Source organism: Crinia signifera, chromosome 6 (genome assembly GCF_055691185.1).
Source record: "Crinia signifera chromosome 6, ASM5569118v1, whole genome shotgun sequence".
Classification (NCBI taxonomy): Eukaryota; Metazoa; Chordata; class Amphibia; order Anura; family Myobatrachidae; genus Crinia; species Crinia signifera.
In genome coordinates, this window is record NC_139222.1 from 265835393 (window position 1) to 265859300 (window position 23908).

General features: G+C 43.9%; 1 protein-coding gene across 1 annotated transcript in view; it reads right to left on the bottom strand.

Annotated features, from left to right (window-relative positions):
- DOCK1 (dedicator of cytokinesis 1) overlaps window positions 1–23908 on the bottom strand; it is a 342756-nt gene that overhangs the window by 248270 nt on the left and 70578 nt on the right. The window contains exons 7-13 of the mRNA XM_083149518.1: window positions 22105–22240; window positions 21104–21258; window positions 16137–16218; window positions 13440–13575; window positions 10815–10887; window positions 4903–4982; window positions 3440–3565 (exon numbers count right to left, since the gene is read on the bottom strand). Coding sequence (XP_083005644.1) covers window positions 3440–3565; window positions 4903–4982; window positions 10815–10887; window positions 13440–13575; window positions 16137–16218; window positions 21104–21258; window positions 22105–22240 — 788 coding nt within the window. The remainder of the gene's footprint in view (window positions 1–3439; window positions 3566–4902; window positions 4983–10814; window positions 10888–13439; window positions 13576–16136; window positions 16219–21103; window positions 21259–22104; window positions 22241–23908) is intronic.

Consider the following 23908-nt stretch of genomic DNA (forward strand, 5'->3'; position numbering starts at 1 on the left):
TGTCAATGTTGACCTAGTGCACGTCCACTATATGGGATCAACGTATTGACTGGAAACCTATCATCCGGATGCTGCAGCATTCTCTGTCTCCCAGCCAGACAGTGAATGGCTTTCAGCATGCTGATTGGTGGATGGCTAAAGCTATTCACCAATCAGAGTGCTGACAGCCAGTCACTGTGTGTAAGCATGTGGGGAGTTATTATTCAAACCAATAAATAAATGTATTTATGAAAAGACAGCAATGTATGTGGGGGATTCATCAATGCTTGGAGCTAGACAGCATTGAAGGGTGTTAGATCCGACGTTTTTCAACAATCCGTGGCTGTTGACGCCGATCCATGGACCTTCCAACACTCGACAGTCGGAATGTGGAATTCCAACTGTCAAGTTACTTTCCAACAGTTGGAATCCCGGATTGAATACCGCCCTAACTGGAGAGACATTTCTAACACAGTTTGCAACATAGCGGTTAAGAGCGGCTGAGTTGGGACTTTCTATAGCTCCACCTCCTCTCTCTCCAAGGCTTACTACATAAATCCCACAGCACATCCATCAGCTTCTCTCATTTTACAAGCTGTGTTTGAAAAATGACAGAAGCTGAATGTCTGGGATTTGGGGGGAAATGTGATAAAGACCCAACCCATCAGCTCCTGCTATGTTAGAGTATGTGTTTGAAAAATGACAAGAGCTGATTGGTTGGGACTTTGTATCTCTCAGCTTTAACACTTCACAAAGCTTAGTACATCTGCCCGTGTATCTCGCTCTCTCTCAAAGGTTTGATACAACTGCCCCAAGCCTAATATGCTCTCTGACTAATGGTCCGAAAACACCCGAAACAGACCGATGCAATTGCCTGATCTCCCAATGCCTTGGAATCGAGAATTTTTAACAAGTTAAAAAATCTCTGACTACTGGATTTTTTTAACATGAAGAATTTCCCTGATTCTCCGACAGATTTATGATCATTGGTGGTTCTGATTGGCAGGTCCAATCGGCAGTTCCACACGCCTCAGTAAGTTGGGGAAAACAGCAGGCAGATGTATAGGGACCTTAACTCTAATCTGAGCCAGCGGAATATGAGTGACAGGTTTGGCTCTCATAGATGAATTGTGCGGATTAGATCAATTACACAGTAGCTTAATGTACTGAAATGCTTTGAGGTACTTGTGTATTATCACGGCGCCCATTACGTAGTTTGCGTAGTGGTGTATTGAGAATACCAATACACCACTATGCTGGCTACGTAACTTACGTAAACTCCGTAATTTATGTAACTGAAGCTGTGCTAATACTGTACATAATGGTTTATATCCCCACTATCCACATCATACCCCCCAGTAGCCACGTGGGCGTGGAGGTAATTTTATAAAGTGTTGCGAGCGCAGAGAGCCTGAAGCGCGGCGAGCGCAGTGAACCCCACGAGGGGATGTGGATACGGCGGTGCTCGCCACACTTTATAAAATGAACTCCCCGCCCATGTGGAGCCTAAGGTACGTTCCCGGGCTCGATGCGCTCGCCACACTTTATAAAGTTAAATCCCCGCCCACGTGGAGCCTAAGGAACGTTGTCAGCGTAGCGTAGCCGGGTGCCCTGCTAATACACAAGTACCGGCTTTGATTTAAATGAGAGGCCATTAGGTTTTAACCATTTGGAACATAGCTTCAGCGTATGATTCTACAATAGTTAATGCTGGGATATATATGATATCGCGGTCATGCTTCGGTCAAAATACTGACCCGGCATCCGGATACAAAAAAAAACCCAACAGCGGCTCTGTAAGTTAGTTAATCCTCTCCTCCTAACCTTTCCTGCTTGCAGCCTAACCCTAATTCCCCTCCCCAGTGGCCTGACCATAACCTTTACCGCCGCCTACACCAAACCCCCCCCCCCCCCCTTCTCAACCCCTTATAAGTACCCCAACCTAACCCCTCTCCCTGCAGCATAACCCCAAATCCCCTCCAGTGCCTACACCTAACCTTCCCCCATCCCCGGCATACTTACATTCAGGATGCCAGCTGTCCAGCGCTGGTAACCTGATCCACTTTGACGTTCCGGCGCCGGTGTTCTGACGGTGGTCGTGATTCCAGCAGCTGCCAACCCAACTGCCAGGATTATAATTGTATCCCATAATGACCTTTTTACCTACGAGCCATCCTCATCTAGCCCTTTAATAGGATTAAGTGAGCCAGAGCCTTCGGACATAATCCTATGCAAATTCCCTACTGTATTGTTCTATGTATTGTATTGCAGATGAGAATAATAGGCCTCGTCTCACCATGGCTATCCAGAGAAGCCTAGCTGAAAGAGGCTCCATCTGTATAGAACTGAGCTGCTGATAGGCAATCCTGATCCATGTAACTCGGATTTGTAGCTATGTAGGTCTTAGTGTCACATCACAAGAAAAATGAAAAACCATAATGTTATTTTCCTCTTTCTACAGACGATCCATTTGTAATCCAAAGAAAAAAATGTATTAAAAGAATATAAAGTCATCACACAGCTGAAATAAGTCACCCAAAGTGTTTTGTGGGGGTCTGACTCCCCCAGGCACTGGGACAGCACCAGTAACTCCTGAGTACTGCGGGTGTCACTTCTGGTTTAGATCACAGCTACAGTGCCGCCTTTGTGCACTGTTACCAGGGAAAAGCCGCCTCTCAGGTGTACATAAATAGCCTTTAGTGACATCAAAACCCTGATGACATTCATTTTAGCGCGCTTGGCAGCACAGGGAAAAACAGTAAGGATTATAGAGGTGTGTAATGTGTCAAACCTTCAAAAAAATCCCCAAAATAAAACAAACATTTTTGGAGTCTTATCATGCATACACCATGTCTGCAGAATAATCTGTATTATTGTTACAGTCACTGCAATCACTAAAACAAAGACTCTGATGAACAGTACGTAAGTACAGTAAGTATGAAGTTACGAGACACAGGAGATATGTACAAAAAAACTATTTTCTACTTAAACACCTTAATCTTAATTTTTATATTCACCATGCTCATTTATAATTACAGATGTGTCCTCAAATTATTGCTGCATTCGCACCAAACAGTTCCAAGCGACTCTGCAAGTGTGTCTTTTTACCCTGAAAACGACACACCAGGAGACGCTGCTGATTCATTTGGTATGCATCCCGCATGTGTGCAACTGAGTCTCTGATTCATTATAAGAAGTGCTATAATGCCACTGAATTTTTCAACTACTGCTATGCATCGTATACAGGTAAAGATATAATTGTTGCTTATAAACTAAAGCGGTAGAGTCTCCTGGCGAGTCCTAGTTGCATTGAGAATAAGAGGCATTGTTCAGGTAAAAAAGAGGTGAAAATTATGCCTCACTCAAACCAAGCGTCCCATGGCATATATAGGCTAGTTGTATGAGGACACATCTGGACAAATACATTTTTTTACCGGTACATATATGAAACTAGACACACCTGGCATTATAATCTCGGGGAAGCCCATTTTCCGTGCCACAGCTGTAGACCTATCCACCAGGTGAGGAAATTCCTTTCTAATCTGATGAATGTCACCAGGCAATAGTTTCATGGTGACCCACAGACCTGAAGGCAGAGGAAGAGGACAGTTACATTTTCCTTTGACTACCGTTACATAATAAAATCTTTACATAGATCTTTTTGATGGTTCTCTTGTTGCATTTAAATAAAAAAAATAATAGAGGAGTGTTCTGGGCCTTTTACAGGGTATAGTAAGAGTCAAAGTAAAGTTTCCAGCACTCCATATGATGGAACGCACTGGTAGGTCCCAGCATGCTGAATAAAGGATGGCTTGGACGTTTCTCCAGAGAGCTGGAAGTAGCCAGCTCCCAATTACTGTGATTTGGCCAAAATATCCCCCATTCACAAAATCCGTTATCCAAAATTCTTATGGTCCCGAGCATTTTGGATAAGGGATACTCAACCTGTAATGCAGTGACCGGTAAATAATCATTTAAATAAAAAATCGGTGAATGCCTTGAGAGATCTGTGGTCTGCAATGTATAGGGACCAATAAGAATAATTAGCATTGTAGAACACGGTTATTGTGTTTTGGTTACTCAAATGGTCATTGGATGGCTTATAGCTCATTAGAATATTTATCTCATTGTATAGTGGTCACTCAAATGATCCCTGTATTGTATAGTGGTCACTAGGATGAGCTCTGAATTGTGTATAGGCTACTTCACCTTGTAATTCACCTTATTTTCTATACAAGCTCATTAAATATTATCTGTATTGTATACAGAGTGTATTCCAATGACCTGTGTTATATAAAGATCATTTGATTGCGCTATACCTAACCCATAACTGAAATGTTATCTTAGCATTTGCTTTTTGTATTTCATATCATGCTGCCTATATTATAAATATCTCTGTATTGTATACAGATCACTGAATGCTCTTTGTATTGTATATGTCATAGAATGCCCTCTGCACGGTATTTTATTACATCTCTTTTGAAAAAAAAAAAAATTCATTGGTTGTAAAAGACCAGGCCCTCTCAAGAAAAGCCACCCAAATAATTTGGCCAACTTTGTCTAATCATGTGAGTGCATTGCCCTCCTTATCAATCATAAACTTAATTTTACTTTACCACAATTAACCATCAAACCGTCATCATTACAATCTACTTCTGCTTTCAATTTACATAGAGACAAACGTAAAAAAGTTAATTTATGCAGATTACATTCAAGAAACAGTGGTTTAAATCATCTGTTTACACCAACGGGGTGTATCGGTCTTGCGGTGGCGAAAAACTATCTGCTTCCAGTTTTAGAACACATATTTTAATAAAAATAAGAATCTGTATCCAGTACAGTATAATTTCCAAGTCTAGAACATTGAAAAGTATTTTCCCAGCTTCATGGTGCTGCGTCAATACCGCATCAAAAAGTACATACCTTGCCCTTTGTGGTTGACTTCCTTGGCGGCAATCACTTTGTTTATAACAGTCTGAAGGAAGTCACTCTCCCCCGCCACCCTGGGTGAAAAACGGGATGATAGGTTGAGCTGCTTGTGGCGGATGACGTCATCCAATGCTAGCCTGGAGTGCACATCACAGACACCACCACGGGTAACAAAGGGTCACAGAAAGCCAGAGATCACAGAAACAAGGGGAATGGATGAGGTCATAGCACAGATTGTACAAAATTGTGTATTAGTCCACAACATACAAAGAACAGGAATAGATGACAAGAAAGATACGGAAAGATCAGTACTTGGGAAATCACTTCCGAGAAGATAAAAGCCATTCTAAGGCCATGAGAAGTGTGTCTGAGAGAGTCCCCACAAGCCTCACAGGCATAATAATAGTTAAAAAGAAAAAAAAAAAAGTAAGCTTATATGAAAATTGTAATGCCTTTTTATATGTATTCAAAAACTTCTCATTAATAAAATTTATACAACCCAAAAAAAGAAGAAAAAAAAAAAAACACTTTAAAATCTGGAAAATAATTCAAGATATATGAGTATGGGTGTAAAATGATCAGGAGTTTAACTTTTAAACCAACAGAATGAACAGGAATTAAAGTAATTAATGGCAGTATTTATCAAGCGGCAGGTTTGCCAAGTTGCCACTTGTTGGAGGTTATGGGCAGAGGATTTAAAAAGGCAACAAGGTCAAATGCAAAATACCCTTTGTTTTGTATTTACATTTAATAACATTTCCCTTTTAAGTCCTGCAGCCGTTTCGGTCTACAGGTGACAGCTTCGAAAAGCCGCCGCTTAAAAAATGCCCTCAGGAATTTTCAATGGCTGAGATTAGCAGAAGTAAAAAAAAAAAAATGGGTAAGGATCATAAGTGAAAATATGTTATGGGGCCTACACATGGGATGGTTTCAGTGCATTATCCAAGCGATTGGGCACCGCTATTTAGTGTTCCCGCTAGGCTGTTTTAGCGGGGCGCTGCGCCCTGCCCGATTTTTAAAGGGCAGAATGCGCCCTGCCCCTCTAGAAGCACCCCGCTAAAACAGCCTGCTGCCTGCCCGCCGGAGTGCACCAGTGAAGCCCAGCGCCGCCATAGATTGTGGTGCACGGCGCTTTCCCGGCAGCTCGGGGGACTTAGTTACGGCTAGGCACACCCCCTTCAGTATTGCGGCGGCCCGGGCGCGCCCCCTTCAGTGACGCAGCGGCCCGGGCGAGCCCCCTTCAGTGACGCGGCGGCCCGGGCACGCCCCCTTCAGTGACGCGGCGGCCCGGGCACGCCCCCTTCAGTGACGCGGCGGCCCGGGCACGCCCCCTTCAGTGACGCGGCGGCCCGGGCACGCCCCCCTTCAGTGACGCGGCGGCCCGGGCAGGCCCCCAATTGTGACGCTGCGGCCCGGGCACGCCCCTAATTGTGACGTTGGCGTGCCCGGTCCGCCCCTCCAGCTCCCTGCCCCGTTTGGTTCCTAGAAGGAACACTACTATTGACCGGCGATCAAGATCAGCATGCTGGATAAATCATGTTATACTGTATGGTCGGTCAGGGCCAGTGTTCTCATCGGAGATCACTGGCCCTGAGAGATTACTCAGCAACATCTCCCGGTGTGTAGGCCCCTTGACAGAAACATTGTAAGGTCTTTTCATGAAATATAACATTGCATTTTGCATTAGTATCAATCCATAGTCAGCATACAAACCATACTTTCTTAATTATAAAAATAAATTACCGTAATTTTTTTTCGTGAACCCCCCCCCCCCAATCTCAATCCGAACAATTGCTGTGTTTCTATTTCCACATTTCTTAGCAACTGTTAATGACAATTCAGAGATCACTGCTGGGAACGCTTCCATTTTATTTTATCTAGCGCAAAATTATACAAATAGCCTTTTCTTCACCTCATAGCCTCCGCATGACCCACAATATTTCTACATCATCTCCTTAAGATGTGTAGCATTCATGAACAGAGACGGAGCGTAGAGGAAATCTGGGTAAAAGGATCTTAAGGGCGACATGAGACCGAAACCCGGCAAAGCTCAAACGTTGCTGTGCGTCTGTGACCAGGGCTGTTCAATAAGAAGCTGGATCACAGCGAGAGATTCGGTAATGCACATAACACGTAAACATCCTAATAGTTACTTGTGCAAGCAAAATAATTTGTCTCCCAGTAGGGGGAGAACACGACTGTTCTCACTGTCAACTTCTAATCAAATATTCAAATAGCATAACAGATTGCTCGCAACTTGCTATAGTTTATGTGTACAGAATGAAACATCATAAGCAATAACATGTGCGGGGGATGAGATACGGATAGTGAATTCGGTTTTGTTTCATGGCTAAGGCCTGTCCTTAATAATTAAGCTGCACAAAGAGAGTTTAGATTTCTCGAAAAGGAAAAGAAATTGCATTGCATGCAACAGTATTTAGAAGCTTTGACTTATTTCTACAGTATAATTTGAAGGCGATTCCAATGGAAGCTTTAAGGTCGAAACGTATAACTGGGAGGTGCACACGCTTCTGGGTTGCCACCAGGAATGAGGCCCAAAAATCTGCTTTTGGGATAGACTCATACGCCCTTCTACTGTTCCAAGATGTCCAGCAAACTCCCTAACCAGTAGTGGTCCCTGAAGTGGGGGCTACAGCACAATTCATAAAGGGGAACCGCACTAATTGCCAGTTAATACCGGCCAGAGGTCTTTGGCAGTGGTTGGAGTGGCAGTTGGGGTGGTGCCCACATTTGAAATTTGCATCTTCTGTGTACTCTTTACCTACGGTGTTAAGTCACTGGAGAGAGGAGACAAGTCATCTCCGATACACGGAAGTAGGAGGTAGAATGTACTGTATTTCCCATTCCGGCATTTATTTTGATGGGAATCATCTGCAAAGTTCCACTATCAAGTTGCAAATCAATTTCTGCTGATACCATTTGACTGTTTCAGTTTTATTTGCCTCACAGAATAAATTGTGACACAAAGATATTTTTAGGGACCTGTTCACCTTTGGAACCAGCCGTGATCACGCTGTATTGTGCAGTAGCGAAGCCAGGAAATTACCGGGCCCCTAAACGGTGGCAATGCACCTCCATTTTCCAAGCGGAGCCTGTCACCCCACCTCCTTCCCACCCCTGAAAGGCTTCAGAATATCAAACAAATGACCCAATGCCTGGCTGCATCCTTTGCCCAATACTCAAAATGATGGGCGCAGGTGCAGTCGCGCTTGAATGATCTCCACTATTCTAAGGCCTCATATCTATACAGAAAACAAAAGGTACCCCATTGCCACTTTCTCACATTGGGCAAGACGCACCAAGCTTCAATAAGGTGATAAAGTGAAGAGTGATAAATGACCAGCCAAACAGCACCTAACTGTCATTTTCAAACCTAGAAAGTAATGTGGCCGTTAGGAGCGGATTGACTGGTGGGTTATCACTCTCCACTTTATCACTTTTTGAAGCTTGGTGCATCTGGTCCTGTAAGAAAATATATATACCTGCATGGTTGAGCCCCTTAGCTGCCCCACTTATACCCCTTTCACACTGCACTTGTTAAACGGTATATTGCCGTTTTTTCCATTTTAAAACGTTAAAAGCACCAGAGTTAATTTACCGGTTAAAGATAACCGGTATTTCAAAACGTTTAAAAAGCAGAGTCCTACACGTTTCAGAGCCGTTTTTTATGCAGTGAGAATGGCTCTGAAACGGTATTTAGTAAAAACAACAGACTACAGACCTGATATAGGCTGTCCCCTGCATTCTGCCTTGAAACATGTTCAGGGGATTAAACAGGTTGACTGATGTGAATGGTATTTAAAACAGTAATCTACTGCAATATGAAGGCTCAGACCCATTTTAGATACCGTTTCAAAATACCGGTTTTAGGCAGTGTGAAAGTGGTATTACATTCCCATAATCTTTTACCCTTATTATGTTATCCTGTTTACTGTTGTCATTTGCAAAAAAAAATGATTTGTTTTAATAAAAAAGTTAAAACTGTCCATTTTTATACAACGTTTTGCAGGAGGGAATGCCATCTGTTTGTCACAGCGATCCAGCACTTCTGCTAAGAAAGTTTTCCTGTTCCACAGAGACAGGGAGGGGGTTCCTGCTGGCCATCCGTAACAAAACGCGTGACATAGGCGGACTTATTTCACCTTTGATTCTACAGCAGAGCACCATTTGTATCTACAGATGTGTCTGCCGGCTGTACTCCCACGTGTCAACGCATCGCAGATGGCATTAAAAGGCGCCTGCGTGCGTCACGGCCCCATGGATTGCAAGTGTGCACGCAATGCAAACCCACCCTGCGGGCGCACTAATGAGTTGATGAGTTCAATTCCAAGAACGCATAGATGTACAATATAGTAAATACAACGCAAATCACATATGAATTATGTACTACACCCCCTTACATTACAGGCGGATTATTACAAAGTAGCCGGGCCTTTGAACCTGTGTTATTTGATGCCAGATGAAACTTTCCTGCTTCTTCAAAGGGATATACAAGATTGTGAAAGCAATACATGTGACTGCGTTATAATAAGGTATATCCCTGGGAAGCAGATAACATTATTATGGGGAAGGTCAGTGTGGGCCGTGCAGAGGCGTTCAGTGATAATTAATGTGGAACAAGGACTTTGTATTGTTTGTTATATAAGCCCATAAAACAGCTGTCTTGGTAAATTATTCAGACTGTACTGTTGTAACAATTCAGAAGCTTCAAATACTATCTTACAATACAACGTCAATGTGCATTAAGCTGAAGAGTTGGGTCTGGGAAAAAAAGGAACGTAAAATAAAGAAAACATTCCTCTGTGAAGCTTTCTGGAAGAGCCACATGTAGGCAATAAATCTAAATGATAGACATTGTGCTAAGCAAGCCGGAGGCATAGAAAAGTTTTGAAGGAACCCATCGGCTTGCATAGGACACTCTGTATCATAGAACTGTGCATACCATATACTGAACTACTCTTTTTGAGACTTACTGCATTTGTGGCAAACCTCGCCGTTTAAGGGGATCGGCGAGGATTCCGGTCAAACATTTAATACGGCGAGGGGGTTGGATGGCGAGGATGGCTGTTTCTTGATGAAAATAAGCCACCCTCACCATACAAACCCCCCCTTGCTGCGGCATTGAATACACCTCAATATCTGGCAATTGGAAATGAGGAGCGAAAGGGGGAGTGACCACGGGTGGATGGGCGTAGCCTCGACAAATAGGAGCATAGTCTAGGGATGGCCATCGTTGCCTGTGGGCCAATCAAAACATGGCAGCGGACTTCACCTTTGGGAAAAAAAATAAAACCAAAATATTTGTTTATGCTTGACATCGATAGAGGGAAACCAACTGGTTCTCCCCCGTGGATGGCAAAACTATTCTACTTCTACCATAAACATCAATGAATTAGAATCATATCGACCATCGACTATCCCTAGGATAGCCTCGCAGCAGGTACCCCATTTTCGGCCTCATGGAGGGGGGGGGGTGCTCTACACTTGCTGTGCAACCCCCAGAATCACTTCCTCGCAACAAATGTGCATGCATGGCATCTATTTAACATGCGCCTGCTACTCTGCTGTGGAGAGCAGCAGTAATGTAATGACAATCCCCCCCCCCCAACCAACCCTACACCTGCAGGATATGCAGGATACCATGGCCTTCGGGTGGACTGCAAGTACAGTGTCTGAAAAAATGTGACTGTGCCACTGAAATAGGGAAAGTTAGAAGGTATGCGGTTTGCAAAAAGGGGATAATTTTTATGCACAGCATTATAAATACCAAAAGAAAATGGATCGGAACCAGGTTACACAGTATTTTACAGCTGACGGAAGAAAAACCCAGAACCAGAGTCTACTGGACACTATAGCTGTAAATGTTTTGAACACTAAGTACTTACGGCTGGAAAGGTATAAAATGCTGTTTGTCCTCATCGTCAACTTTTCCAGTAATTATGTCCGTCACATCCATTACTGAAAGCAGACAGACATAAAATTAACATTGTGGGCCGTGTCTATGAGTGTTTTAATGGATGGAACGCTGGTAATGGAATGCAAAAAGATGGAATGTGCATCACGTTCTAGTATCTATATTCAAGCTTTATTTAGCAGCTGTCGCCGCTTTCCTCGCTCGTTTCAGCCCCAGAGAAGCGCGGTGCGTCGTTAGACACATGCACTTTCCCAGACAGCTTGTATCAGATGGAAGCATGAAAAGCACTCTAGGAATAGGAATATGCAGCATTTAGGGGTCGGTTTAGACCTGTCCGAATTCGGCCCCATCTCCGATGGCGGGCGTGTGCGTATGCGCACTGTCGCTCATGTGCACACCCCCGGAGCGAAGGCCTTCGGCGAGTTTTTCACTCACCAGGGTGTTAGCAAATTGAGAGACAAGGAGGGGGTGGTCAGCGTTTAATGGGCGTGCCCACAAAAACAGTATTTACCTGCTTTGTAGAAAGCGAATATATGCAGCCTAGCAAGCAGGACTGAATCAGGCACTTAGGGCCTTATTCTAGTTCACTCTTTCTAACAAAATCCTTCTTAGATGGACAAAACCATTGTGCACTGCAGGTGGGGCAGATGTTACTTGTGCAGAGAGTTAGATTTGGGTGGGGTTTTACTTCAAAGTGAGATCTATATTGCAGTGTAAAAATAAAGCAGCCAGTATTTACCCTGCACAGAAACAAAATAACTCAACCAAATCTAATTCTCAGTTACGTGCCCAAAAATAAATGAATGATAAGATAGAAAAACATTTTTTGTACAGTTCAAATATCCTTTGCTCTGACTGAATACATTTCATATACATTTATTCCATTTGATCAGTAACTTCCTTATTAACACTAAAAGTGTGGGGGGGGGGGGAGTAATAACAGTTAGGAGCTGACTGGCTGCTGTGTTATCACCAACAACTTTATCACTTCACCATGATCAATATATCTGCCCCAGGGAGAATAAAAACTTTAACAGAGATCCAAAGGGAAAAGTTTTAAGCGAACAACCCCTTTAATTGTTACCCAAGTATTATTAAAATAATAATCACCAGAAAGCCTATTTATGGACTTTAGGTAAACAACTGTTTCTATCCATACACAATAGTCCTTATCCAGAGTTAGAAGCAAAACTAAATAAAAAGTAATCTGTACCATCGTATAAACCATCTTGCACTGCAGGTGGAGCAGATTAAATAAATGCAGATAGATTATTGGTAGCTTGGGAGGGGCGTAGCCTAGCAGTGCACAAACTAAAAGGTGCCAGGCGTGCAAAAGCGAATAGTATTTTCCCTGCATGCAAAACAAATGAATGCATGTACACCCCTAGCACTGCACCATGGTTTGTTCCAAAGACAAATTACTCCTTTACTTTTTTTTTTTAATCAGAACCATTGTATGAAAGTGGAGTAAAAAGATATTAAATTTGTTATAACTATTTTGGTACTTGTGAGTTATCCGGGCTGCTGATTTTTTCATCGCGCCCGAAAAATTGCGGGCATCGCGTCGGTCGCGGCCATTATAAGGGGCCGCGACGCGACCGACGCGATGCCTGCGATTTCCCATAGACAGTAATGTTAAAAGACGCGATGGACCCGATTTCCCATAGACAGCAATGTTAAAATTATTACAGTAATGTTAAATGATGTGCAAAATAAAATGACAATGTGAAATGGGCCAATATGGCCATTTCACATTGGATATGTTATAAAAAAAATGTTTCATGGCCCCGTTAACGCCACCCCGCTATTGACGCCAACCCGAAGCGTGGCGAGCGCAGCGTTCCGCGTCCTCCGACCTTTTAATACCCCTACTATCCACGTCGGCGTGGAGTTGAGAACAGAAAGTGTGGCGAGCGCAGCAAGCCAACGAGGCCGAAGCGTGGCGAGCCCCGCGAGGGGACGCGGACATCTGTGAAGCCCGCGAGGGGACGCGTGTACCTGTGAAGGTATCCGCGTCCCCTCGCGGGGCACGCTGCGCTCGCCACACTTCAGGCTCGGTGGCTCGCTGCGCTCGCCACACTTTCTATTCTCAACTCCACGCCGACGTGGATAGTAGGGGTATGAAAAGGTCGGAGGACGCGTACCGCCGCCGCTCGCCACGCTTCGGGTTGGCGTCAATAGCGGGGTGGCGTTAACGGTGGTGGGGGGCCATGAAACATTTTTTTTAAAACATATCCAATGTGAAATGGCCATATTGGCCCATTTCACATTGTCATTTTATTTTGCACATCATTTAACATTACTGTCATACATTTAACATGGGAAATCGGGTCCAGTAATTTTAACATTACTGTCTATGGGAAATCGCGGGCATCGCGTCGGTCGCGTCGCGGCCCCTTATAACAGCCGCGACCGACGCGATGCCCGCGATTTGGGGGTAAATCGCGGGCATCGCGTCGGTCGGGTGTCCTTAAGTTAACTAAACTTAAGGACAAAATCGGCAGCCCGGATAATTCACATGTACCACTATTTTAATAATAAAATACATTTTTTAAAGGCTTAAGTGCATATAGATTAATTTACTTAAAATAATTACCTGCCACCCCGAATGGTCTCCTTAGACCTGAAGTTAGTTTCCTGGTGTTATTGTCTCGTAATTCCATGCGTCCAACTCTCACAATCTGACAGACAAAGCTGATCTTGTCTCTTTTAAAGTCTTTACTCCCCAGATCCTGTAAGGGAGATGCTAATAAGTTGGATACAAACTGTAGAAGCCCCCATACAGTAGTGCGATTTGGCCTAATTTCACCCGATGCCAATGGATTAGGCCAAGAAATCAGGCCAAATCGCATGATCAGATACGTGGTGCACGCACACGCGCTCCGATTAGATACGTGGTGCTGTGCTCACTGGGTCGGAAGTGATGTCCATAAGATGTATGTGAAGCCAGCTAAAAGCACCCGACTTCCAGCTGTGATTTATCGCACGTACAAAATGGCCAATCAAGTGCCAAGTCCGTTGTGAACCTTCCTGGGGAGCAGCCTCGGAAGCTCAAGGTAATTCAGGTCTGACTTGCCCTTAAGACAAGTCAAACTAATGTATGGGGGCCTTTAGATTATCTGTCCAGGCTTTCCAGTAGGAACAAATGATAATTGACCATTTGTTCCCAAATGCTGAAAAAACACAGACAGACATTCATGTAAATTGGTTATATCCATTTGGCTTAAACAATTTATCCCAAGGACCATTTTTGTGCATTTTCTGGCTTTTTTGGAGCAAATGGTTCATTGTCATTTTCTTCCATACATGATCAGATTTTTGCTCTAAACAGAAAGATTGGACAGATTATAGTCTTTAGCCAAGTCAGGAAGAAAAAGAACGGTCAGATGCGTGTTGAGCATTTTTGTGTAACTCCAGGGAGCTCTGATTTGTTTCAATCCATCTTTCTTCCTTCTTATAAAGCCGGACAGATATGCCAACGTAAAATAATAGACTACAGTAATTAGTATAATAGGTTTATGGTAGACTCATTCAAATAAAACAACGAGCAGTGGGACATATCTAGGACCAGAGATTTCTAATGAGCTCTGAGAGAGCCAGAAAATGGTCATAACCAGATGTGTCCTTCTATAAAAGTGACTGGAAACATGGTCAAAAGGATTTTTTTTTTTTTTTTTTTAAATGGGAAGTGTATCTCCTCAATGCTTGGGCTTGCAAGTGTGTCTTAAATAGATAGTTTTCTTTGTTCAATGATAACGCCCATTTGTAATTGGGGGTACGGGGACTAGTGAAGGGTGTCTCTGGTAAACACAACCTCAATTGCTCAATACAAATTGCAGCCTTAGGGCTGTGTCACACGCTGCGGCTGACACCGGTTGGCGAAACCCAACACGGGCAAAAGCCGTGCCGTGCACAGTAGTTAACAATGGACAGCATGGTGTTTATCCACACGGGATGTGGCCATCCCTACCATTGTAAACTTCGGTGTGCGGCACGGCTTTTTGGCTGTGCGGGGTTTCGCCGCCCGGTGGCTACCGGTGTGTGTGAAAGGGGCCTTAGGCCGTGTACACACCAGAAGAATGTGTACCTAGACAATATGGCAGCCGATAGGATGATATATTATATCTATAGTACAGTAGGAGCAAGTTTCATCTTTGCTCCTTTGGTCATGGCTAGCCATGGCTATTCTATTGTTCTCAGCTGCAATACAATACGTATTGTAGCTGAGAACAATAGAATAGCCATGGCTAGCTATGGCCAAAGGAGCAAAGATGAAACTTGCTCCTACTGTACTTATCAGAACGACGTACTGAAGGACGGAACAATCCCACCTTCCGTACTTCAATAAACTGCACGGGGCCGCATTTGGTATCATCAGGTTGGCCATGCCAGAAGATACAGATGGAGCGCCCTTTTTCTTTGCTCTGCACCCGCCAGATCCCCTCCTCTGGCGAGCGCCGGCGATAGAGATTGGGACGCGCGTGCGTCTCACATGCACCCCAGTCTCTCGACGGTGGCGATGCGGGTCCCTGCCCGTCTCCGCTTCAGGGAGACAGGCAGGGTTAGGGGGGATGGCGGGGTGGGAAGGGCACCGGGGGAGGCAGCAGGGACCCGGAACAAGGTCCGTTGTCACGGGGCACACGAGCGTGTGGGAGCCGGCCGCTGGATAGAACCGCCAGCCCCTGCAAAGTTAAGGCTGGCTCCATCTGTACAGCATGCGAATGATGATGCGCCAAGACTGATCATGCCCATTGAACGATTCGATCAGAAATGACAGATTGGCCTCAGATTGCTGTAGCTTGTACCCGGCCATTAGCGGAGACTGCAATATAGACTACGCAAGATCGGCGGGTTAGAGGGGACAAGCTACAAAGTCACAACTAAAGGTGTCTATTAACACTATAAATTTGCTGGCTAATTAACTAGTTTTAGAAAAGAGCACAAATCATTTGGCTAAAGGGCACCAGATAACTGCAGTGTACTCCTAAACAGCAACACAGCACCCTGGGTTCACACCGAAGGAAGCAGCCACTGGCTTTAGCAGGTCAAGAAAACATGTCCAGCACACCCCAGGTTTTTACAAAGCTCCATGTCGCCTCCCCCAAATGCCAGCAGCAAGTTGGTCATGCTGCCGCAATTAAGGCACTATCAGCAACATACGCAGATCTAAAAACACTGGAAGATATATATCTTAATTAAGCACTATAGCCATTATTCTGGTTGACTTGCTCGGATGCGAATTCGCATCCGAGTATCAAAACATACTACTAAAACCTCTATAAGAATAACTTACGGTGAAAACAGCCCGTAGATTGTGCAGTCTCTCAATGTCTTTCGGCAGGCCTGAACTTGACCAGCGCACTAAATAGTTTTCACTGGGAAAAAAAAAAAAATATTGAAGTGACGTCTTTCGTAAAGCAGGAACATTTTGTTAAAATGTAAATATTATGAATGACAACCTCAAGCATCTTGCTTCAACTAACTAACATATAGGATAAAGGACAGATGGCACTTTTATATATAGGTTGTTATATAATTTTCATGATCTATTGTGAGATTTCTTTTGCAATTCCACATCTTGTGCCTGGTCGGGTGTTCTGCAAAGATTCCTTATGTCCCTAGGCACAATAACCGGCCATTTGTACCAGTGTGTGGCTTCCCCATAACAATACTATATAGCATGGTATTAGTAGAACATTTTGATCTAGAAAATGGCATCATTCTTAAATCAAGGTGAATTCACTGTCTGGATGCAGCAATATAGATAACTTTTTCTGCACCATGTTCTCTGGAATAAATCTGTCAAAATTAGAAAAAACAAATCCGTTCATCAGACGATGTGAGACCAAGAAAAGCATAACCAGGGCCTAGGAGAAAGCGTTAAGCTTTATGAATCACACAATGATGACCTTAATGACCAAACTGCAGTAGAAATTATGTAGATAAAAATAACCTGTTCGTGCATTACAAAATACTGTACTTTTTTTCCCTAAGTGGTAGGATTACTGTATGAGGTAAAATTACTTCGGTTAGCTAATAATATATATACACCATAATAATGTTTTATCATTTAATATCTGTCTGGTATTTGTTCTAATTATGCGTCAGGGGAGAGAGTTGGCAGATTCCGCTTCAGAGAGCTCCAGGAGAACAGAGGGAGAAGGACTAGATTCCACATGAGAGAGTGCCAGGGGAAGAGGGAGAAGGACTGGCTTCCACATGAGAGAGTGCCAGGGGAAGAGGGAGAAGGACTGGCTTCCACATGAGAGAGTGCCAGGGGAATAAGGAGAAGGACTGGCTTCCACATGAGAGAGTGCCAGGGGAAGAAGGAGAAGTACTGGGTTCCACATGAGAGAGTGCCAGGGGAAGAGGGAGAAGTACTGGGTTCCACATGAGAGAGTGCCAGGGGAAGAGGGATAAGGACTGGGTTCCACATGAGAGAGTGCCAGGGGAAGAGGGAGAAGGACTGGGTTCCACATGAGAGAGTGCCAGGGGAAGAGGGAGAAGTACTGGGTTCCACATGAGAGAGTGCCAGGGGAAGAGGGAGAAGGACTGGCTTCCACATGAGAGAGTGTCAGGGGAAGAGGGAGAAGGACTGGATTCCGCATGAGAGAGTGCCAGGGGAAGAGGGAGAAGGACTGGCTTCCACATGAGAGAGTGCCAGGGGAAGAGGGAGAAGGACTGGCTTCCACATGAGAGAGTGCCAGGGGAAGAGGAAGAAGGACTGGCTTCCACATGAGAGAGTGCCAGGGGAAGAGGGAGAAGGACTGGGTTCCACATGAGAGAGTGCCAGGGGAAGAGGTAGAAGGACTGGGTTCCACATGAGAGAGTGCCAGGGGAAGAGGGATAAGGACTGGGTTCCACATGAGAGAGTGCCAGGGGAAGAGGGATAAGGACTGGGTTCCACATGAGAGAGTGCCAGGGGAAGAGGGAGAAGGACTGGGTTCCACATGAGAGAGTGCCAGGGGAAGAGGGAGAAGGACTGGATTCCACATGAGAGAGCACCAGGGGAAGAGGGAGAATGACTTAGCTTAACTACATTATTATTTAAAGGTTTCGTCTTTTCAAAAAAAAAAAAAAAAATAGAAACTGGAAATGATGAGCACATAGGGACTGAGAATAGATTACATAAAATATATATACAAATCTGTTTAGTTTCAAAGAACAGTTAATGAGTTAATGGAAATGAAAACATATATGGTACTTATGTAGTAACTGGGCTGCCGATTTTGAAATCGGGTCCATCGCATCGCATCGCACCCGACCAAATCGCATGCGATGCGATGCGATGCGATGGACCCGATTTTTCCATAGGATTCAATGTTAAAATGGACTGAGTCCATTTTAACATGGAATTCAATGGGAAAAAGGGGTCCTTTTCATACCCCTACTATCCAAGTGGGCATGGAGTTGGATATAAACCTGTGGCGAGCGTAGCGAGCCACCGAGCCCGAAGCGTGGCGAGCGTAGCGAGCCCCGCGAGGGGACACAGAATACCGTCCCCTCGCGGGGCTCGCTTCGCTCGCCACGCTTCGGGCTCGGTGGCTCGCTACGCTCGCCACAGGTTTATATCCAACTCCATGCCCACTTGGATAGTAGGGGTATGAAAAGGACCCCTTTTTCCCATTGAATTCCATGTTAAAATGGACTCAGTCCATTTTAACATTGAATCCTATGGAAAAATCGGGTCATCGCATCGCATCTGATTGTATGCCTTAACTTAAGGCATACAATCAAAAAATCGGCAGCCCAGATACTACATAAGTACCTTATATTGTCCTGGCAGACCGCATACCAGGTAATGGGTGAGGTATCAAGGAGAGTGTTACAGTGTAGAGTGGATAAAGCACTAACCAACTAGCTTCTGCCATTTTCCCAGGCTGTGCTAGGTTCTGATTTGCTGGTACTGTATCTCCCTCTGAGCTTTGCTAAAACGCCAGTATATGGGTAAGGACCAATATATACACCGCCTTCAATAATCCTGGTGTGGTGGGATATCCAGGTCTCAGGGGGCATGGGTTCCTTCTATTCAAGATCTCTGGTTACACAGTACGGAATGGATACCATATTATCAAAAAAGAGATGTATTTGTGATTCAACTTTCACCAACTCAGACAGCATGCACAGGAACTCCGGGAGAAACCTGTAATTGCATAACACCATTTCCCAGAAGAACAGGTTTCGCTCTAAATTATTTCCTTCAGAGAAACAGTCGGGGGAATTTCAGACTGCGCTACATCTCTGGATACTCCGAGACCATGAAGCCAAAACACACAGTGTGTAAAAGAACATCATCAGGGCAATAGAAGGAGGAAAAATCCTGACAATAAATTGACATGATTATTATTCCTATACCATCATTATCCTCCCATGGGTAAGTGGTCATACTGTATGAGAGATCCGCATTGAGAGAGCCCAACTTCTGGTTCCCCAGAAAAACCTTTCGGCGGAGGAAATTAGGCTATTGGAATAGTTACAATGTTTAAGGACTTGGCTACATTCATTTGTATGTTTATTTTCTGCGATTTGGAGGTACTTATCTCTAATGAAACACTTTTGAGCTATTGAAATATCGGGACATTATATTGGGTTTGGATTATCCACACATACAGTACCAAGTACGGGCTACCTACTGAAGAGAGGAAACTACTGGGCCGAATCAGACCTTTTTGCACAAGTACGAGTTCGGCCCGCCCTCGATGGTGGGGGAACAGCACATTTGCAGTCCCCCATGGTGAGCGTCTTTGGCAAAATTTCCATTCGCCAAGGCTTTCGGACAGGGATGGACAGGCGAGCGGATGTGCAAGTGTACACATCTTCTCGCAGCTTAGCGATGGGATTCGGGTGGCTGGGTGGGCGAGTGTTCGCCGGGGTGGCGTTAACCTGCTTGCTAGGCTCGGTGTGAATCAGGAACCATTTCCAGTTCAAACCAAGGAATCGGTTTGAACTAGCGGTTTATTTACTAAGATGGGAGTTCTATTAAAGATGGCATGTTGCTATGGGTTAGCCAATCAGATTCTACTGTTCATTTAGCACCGGCTAGAACACTGGTTCTTAACACCGGTCCTCAGGACACCCACACAGTACACGTATTCCAGGTCACCAGAAGCTGCCCTCTGTATCACCAACTGTCACATTTTAAAAATGCACAGGTGACCTTTAAAACATGAACTGTGTGGGGGTCCTGAGAACCGAGGTTGAGAACCCACTGATCTAGAAGATAATGGACAGAATCTGGTTGTTTGCTATGGACAACATTTTATAGTGCTCTTATTTAGTGCAAGATCATTTTATTTGCCACAAACATTCCCGCTGCAAAGACTTTACATTCCTGCAATGACAGCTTCGTGAATCATGGCCATCTCTATGAATAATAAGATCATTATAAATGGAAGAGTTTTGTTATTTACTATAAAATTACATTTTAGATTTCCAGTCAGACATTCACTTTCAGTGCTTTAGAAGAGAAAGAATCTTTAAACTAATGGCATTAATTTCAGATGATTGCTTTAATTGCCAGGGTACAAATAAAATTTATTAACCAGTTATGAACTGCATGTGTTTTTTTTCCCTTCATTAATTTCCAATTACATTAGAGAATGTAAATTAAAAATATTCACTCAAACTAAAAAAAATAGTTTCTAAGAGTTACTTGTAGCTACGTATACGTGACCTGCTACCATAAACACATTGCCAATTCGGCCAGGAGAATAGCACTGTACCGGAAACATTTGGATAAACGGCAGAAGGGAAGTCGGCGGTAAGAGATCCAACGCTGGTACCCTGATAGAGGGGATCCCAACAGGGGCCCATTAAGTATACTGACCTCCTTCTGGCCCCCTTAACTCTCCCTCTCTGCTGCCTAAACCTTCTCCCCTGCAACCTAATCCTTACCCCCTCATTTTAAGTGCCTAACCCACCCGCAGCCTAAACTTAAGTCTCCGGCGGGTGCTAAACCTGCATAGTCCTCAATGAATTAGGATTTATATTTACAAAAGACGGTCGATTCTACAGTACTAGTGATATTGACATCTATGGCAGAAAGTAAGTGGATGGCTTTGACATTTGGATATAAAGTAAATGAAATTTCACACCACTTTGCTGATATCCCTTAAAGTAACCTGTTCTGCATTCCAATTGGACAGTTACGCATTACACCATACGAAGACCACCGAGAGAATAGATTCAACAGAAGAAAATGTTCTCCAGTCTGGTCGCTGGTTGTTCCCAAATTGTGGTTTTGGCAAAGATCACACTAACCTGATAAACTTGGACTCTAAGGGATCATAGAGTGACATCAGAACTTCTGCGTCCTCCCCGATTTTGCAGACAACATTTTTTAAATTAACAAAGAGTGCAAATGAGGGCGTGGCAGCAAACTTGGCTTGTCGGTTGATGTCATTCTGTTTCTGGGACTGTAAACAAACAAAAAAATTGGCCATTAGCATTGGTGGAATTGTCCACATGCTAGGCAGCAGGTTAAGTCCTGCTCAAATGTGCTTTAAGCTTGGATAGAAAATATTAATTTATCGAGGGCAGGGCTGGCCAAACCACGAGTCCTCGAGATCTACCAACAGGTCTCGTTTTCCAGGCCACCCGTGGATCTGTAGAATGTGTCAGCTAGGAATGAATGCAGCACATGTGACAGTTAGTGATGACGACACCTGTGCACCAGCTATGTGGTCTGAAAACGTGGCCTGTTGGTAGATCTCGAGGACCGGTTTGGCCACCTCTGCTTTAGAGTATTCCAGGCAGTTCTTATACATATAAAATACTTCTACTCACATATTAAGCAAATAATCATACTACACCAGCTTATATCTCTTTACTTCTCTCAAAATATCTCCAAACTCGACCACTCCGCTCTGCACAAGATCTGTGTCTCTCTTCCGCCCGGATCACCAGCTCCCATTCACTATTACAGGACTTTTATCGGGCTGCTCCCATCCTATGGAATGCCCTTCCACGCACAATAAGACTCTCTACTAGCCTGCAAACTTTCAAGCGTTCCCTGAAAACTCACCTCTTCAGGAAAGCCAGCGTTTCAAGGCCTTCCCATGAGAATGCTTGGCGTTTTCAAGCAAATGCCCCGATGACACGGGTGTGGGGGGCGGCCAGCTAACATCAACGGATGTCAGCAGCCCGGCCATTTCCTCCCGAGTGTCCATGCATATTTAAAAAACTTTATTTCTCTGCTAAAGTATAAATAAAACAGCAGCAGCAGGTGTAATAGTAGTCTAGAACGGTATAATGTCCTCTACCTTCTCTTCTTGAATTCTCTCCTCAACTTGCTTGGATGCAATTTCATGCGCCCTGAACAGACTGATTGTGCTGGTCTGTTCTGGATCTAGAATATTACCGTCTTCATCTCGAACGACCAGGTCCAAGTCCAGGATCCTAGAGGAGGAGATGGGGACAATTTCACGGTCACAAACAGTTGTGTCTAGTGACCTTCATTAGCACAACTTCACACACACTCCAAACATAATTCCAAATAAATAAATAAAAAAACCTATACAGCTTTCCAGACCGCGGGGTAGATGTGTTAAGCCTGGTGCAGAGCCAGATGGTTGTACAGTATGTCAGGGACAGTTCCGGGGAAGTCACAGATTGCACATAACTTGCATCTTGCTGTCTTTGGGAGTTTTATATTTATATAAAAACACAATATATTTGGTGAAGAGATAAAGTGGAAGGTGATAACGCACCAGCCAATCAACTCCAAATAGTCAATTTCCAAACACAGCTGATTGGCTGGTGCGTTATCACCTTCCACTTTATATCTTCAAAAAGGGCTTTATATATCTGCCTCTATATTGGAGAAACGACAGGAGCTTTTTTCAAGGCGAACACTCACACACACATGTATATATTTATATATACACACACACATATATATAGTCCGTTTGTGTGTCTCTCAAACACTGCCATCTGTTGGCAGCGAGTGAAACTACATCTCTTTCCAGTGGCGTAACTAGATACATGTGGACCCCATAGCAAAGATTTGTAAGGGCCCCGATTTATCACTCAATGCTGAAAAATGTATACAGCATATAAGACAGGCTAAGTGGGCCCCTCTCAGCTCTGGGCCCCATAGCAGCTGCACCCCCTGCAGCTATTGTAGATACGCTGTTGTCCCTTTCTCTCTCACACAAGCACAAACACAGAGGCCATCACAAGGTAGTAGGCTAGCTTTCGCTTCAACGAGGCTTACTAGTGTATATATATATATATGTGTATGTATGTATGTATGTATGTATGTATGTATGTATGTATGTATGTAGTCCGTAAATCGAAACACTGCCATCTGCTGGCAGAGAGTGAAACTACATCTCAATCTCACATATGCACAAACAAAGAAGGTAGAAGACTAGCTTTCGAAGCATTTGCTTCAAGCGGGCTTACTAGTGTAATATACACTGACACACACACATATACACAAAATATTGATATTTAAATAGATAAAATATATAGACTGGATAACAAAGAAATATAAAGATAAATAACAGATAACAATTAGAATACATTTGATAACTAAAATAGATGACAAGACATTCAAGTAATGAAAATATTTAGAATAGATTACATTTATGGATAACAAAGTGTAAGAGAATGTAAAATGGAGAAATAATTGGGATAAAAAGAAAGGAAAGCTTAGAGTAGTGAGGTACACAGAAAAAGCAGTGATGGGGAAACATGGCACTGCAGTGATTGTTGAACTACACAACCCAGCATGCCCCGCAACGGTTTTAGCATGGTCAAATACCAAAACTGTAGCAGGGCATGCTGGGATGTGTAGTTCAACCTCAGACGGAGTGCCAAGGTTCCCCATACCTGGAACATGGGGATCCTCAGCTAAGCTTAAATAAATAACATATGTACGTTGCTACAAGAGAATATAAACAAAAAGACTTCAGCGCACGTAGCTCCCAATCCAGCTAAGGTAAACAGAACACCAATAGGTAAAAGGCTAAATATAAAACTCCCAAAGACAGCAAGATGCAAGTTGTGTGCAATCAGCGGCTTCTGCTGAACTCTCCCTGACATACTGTACAACCACTTTCT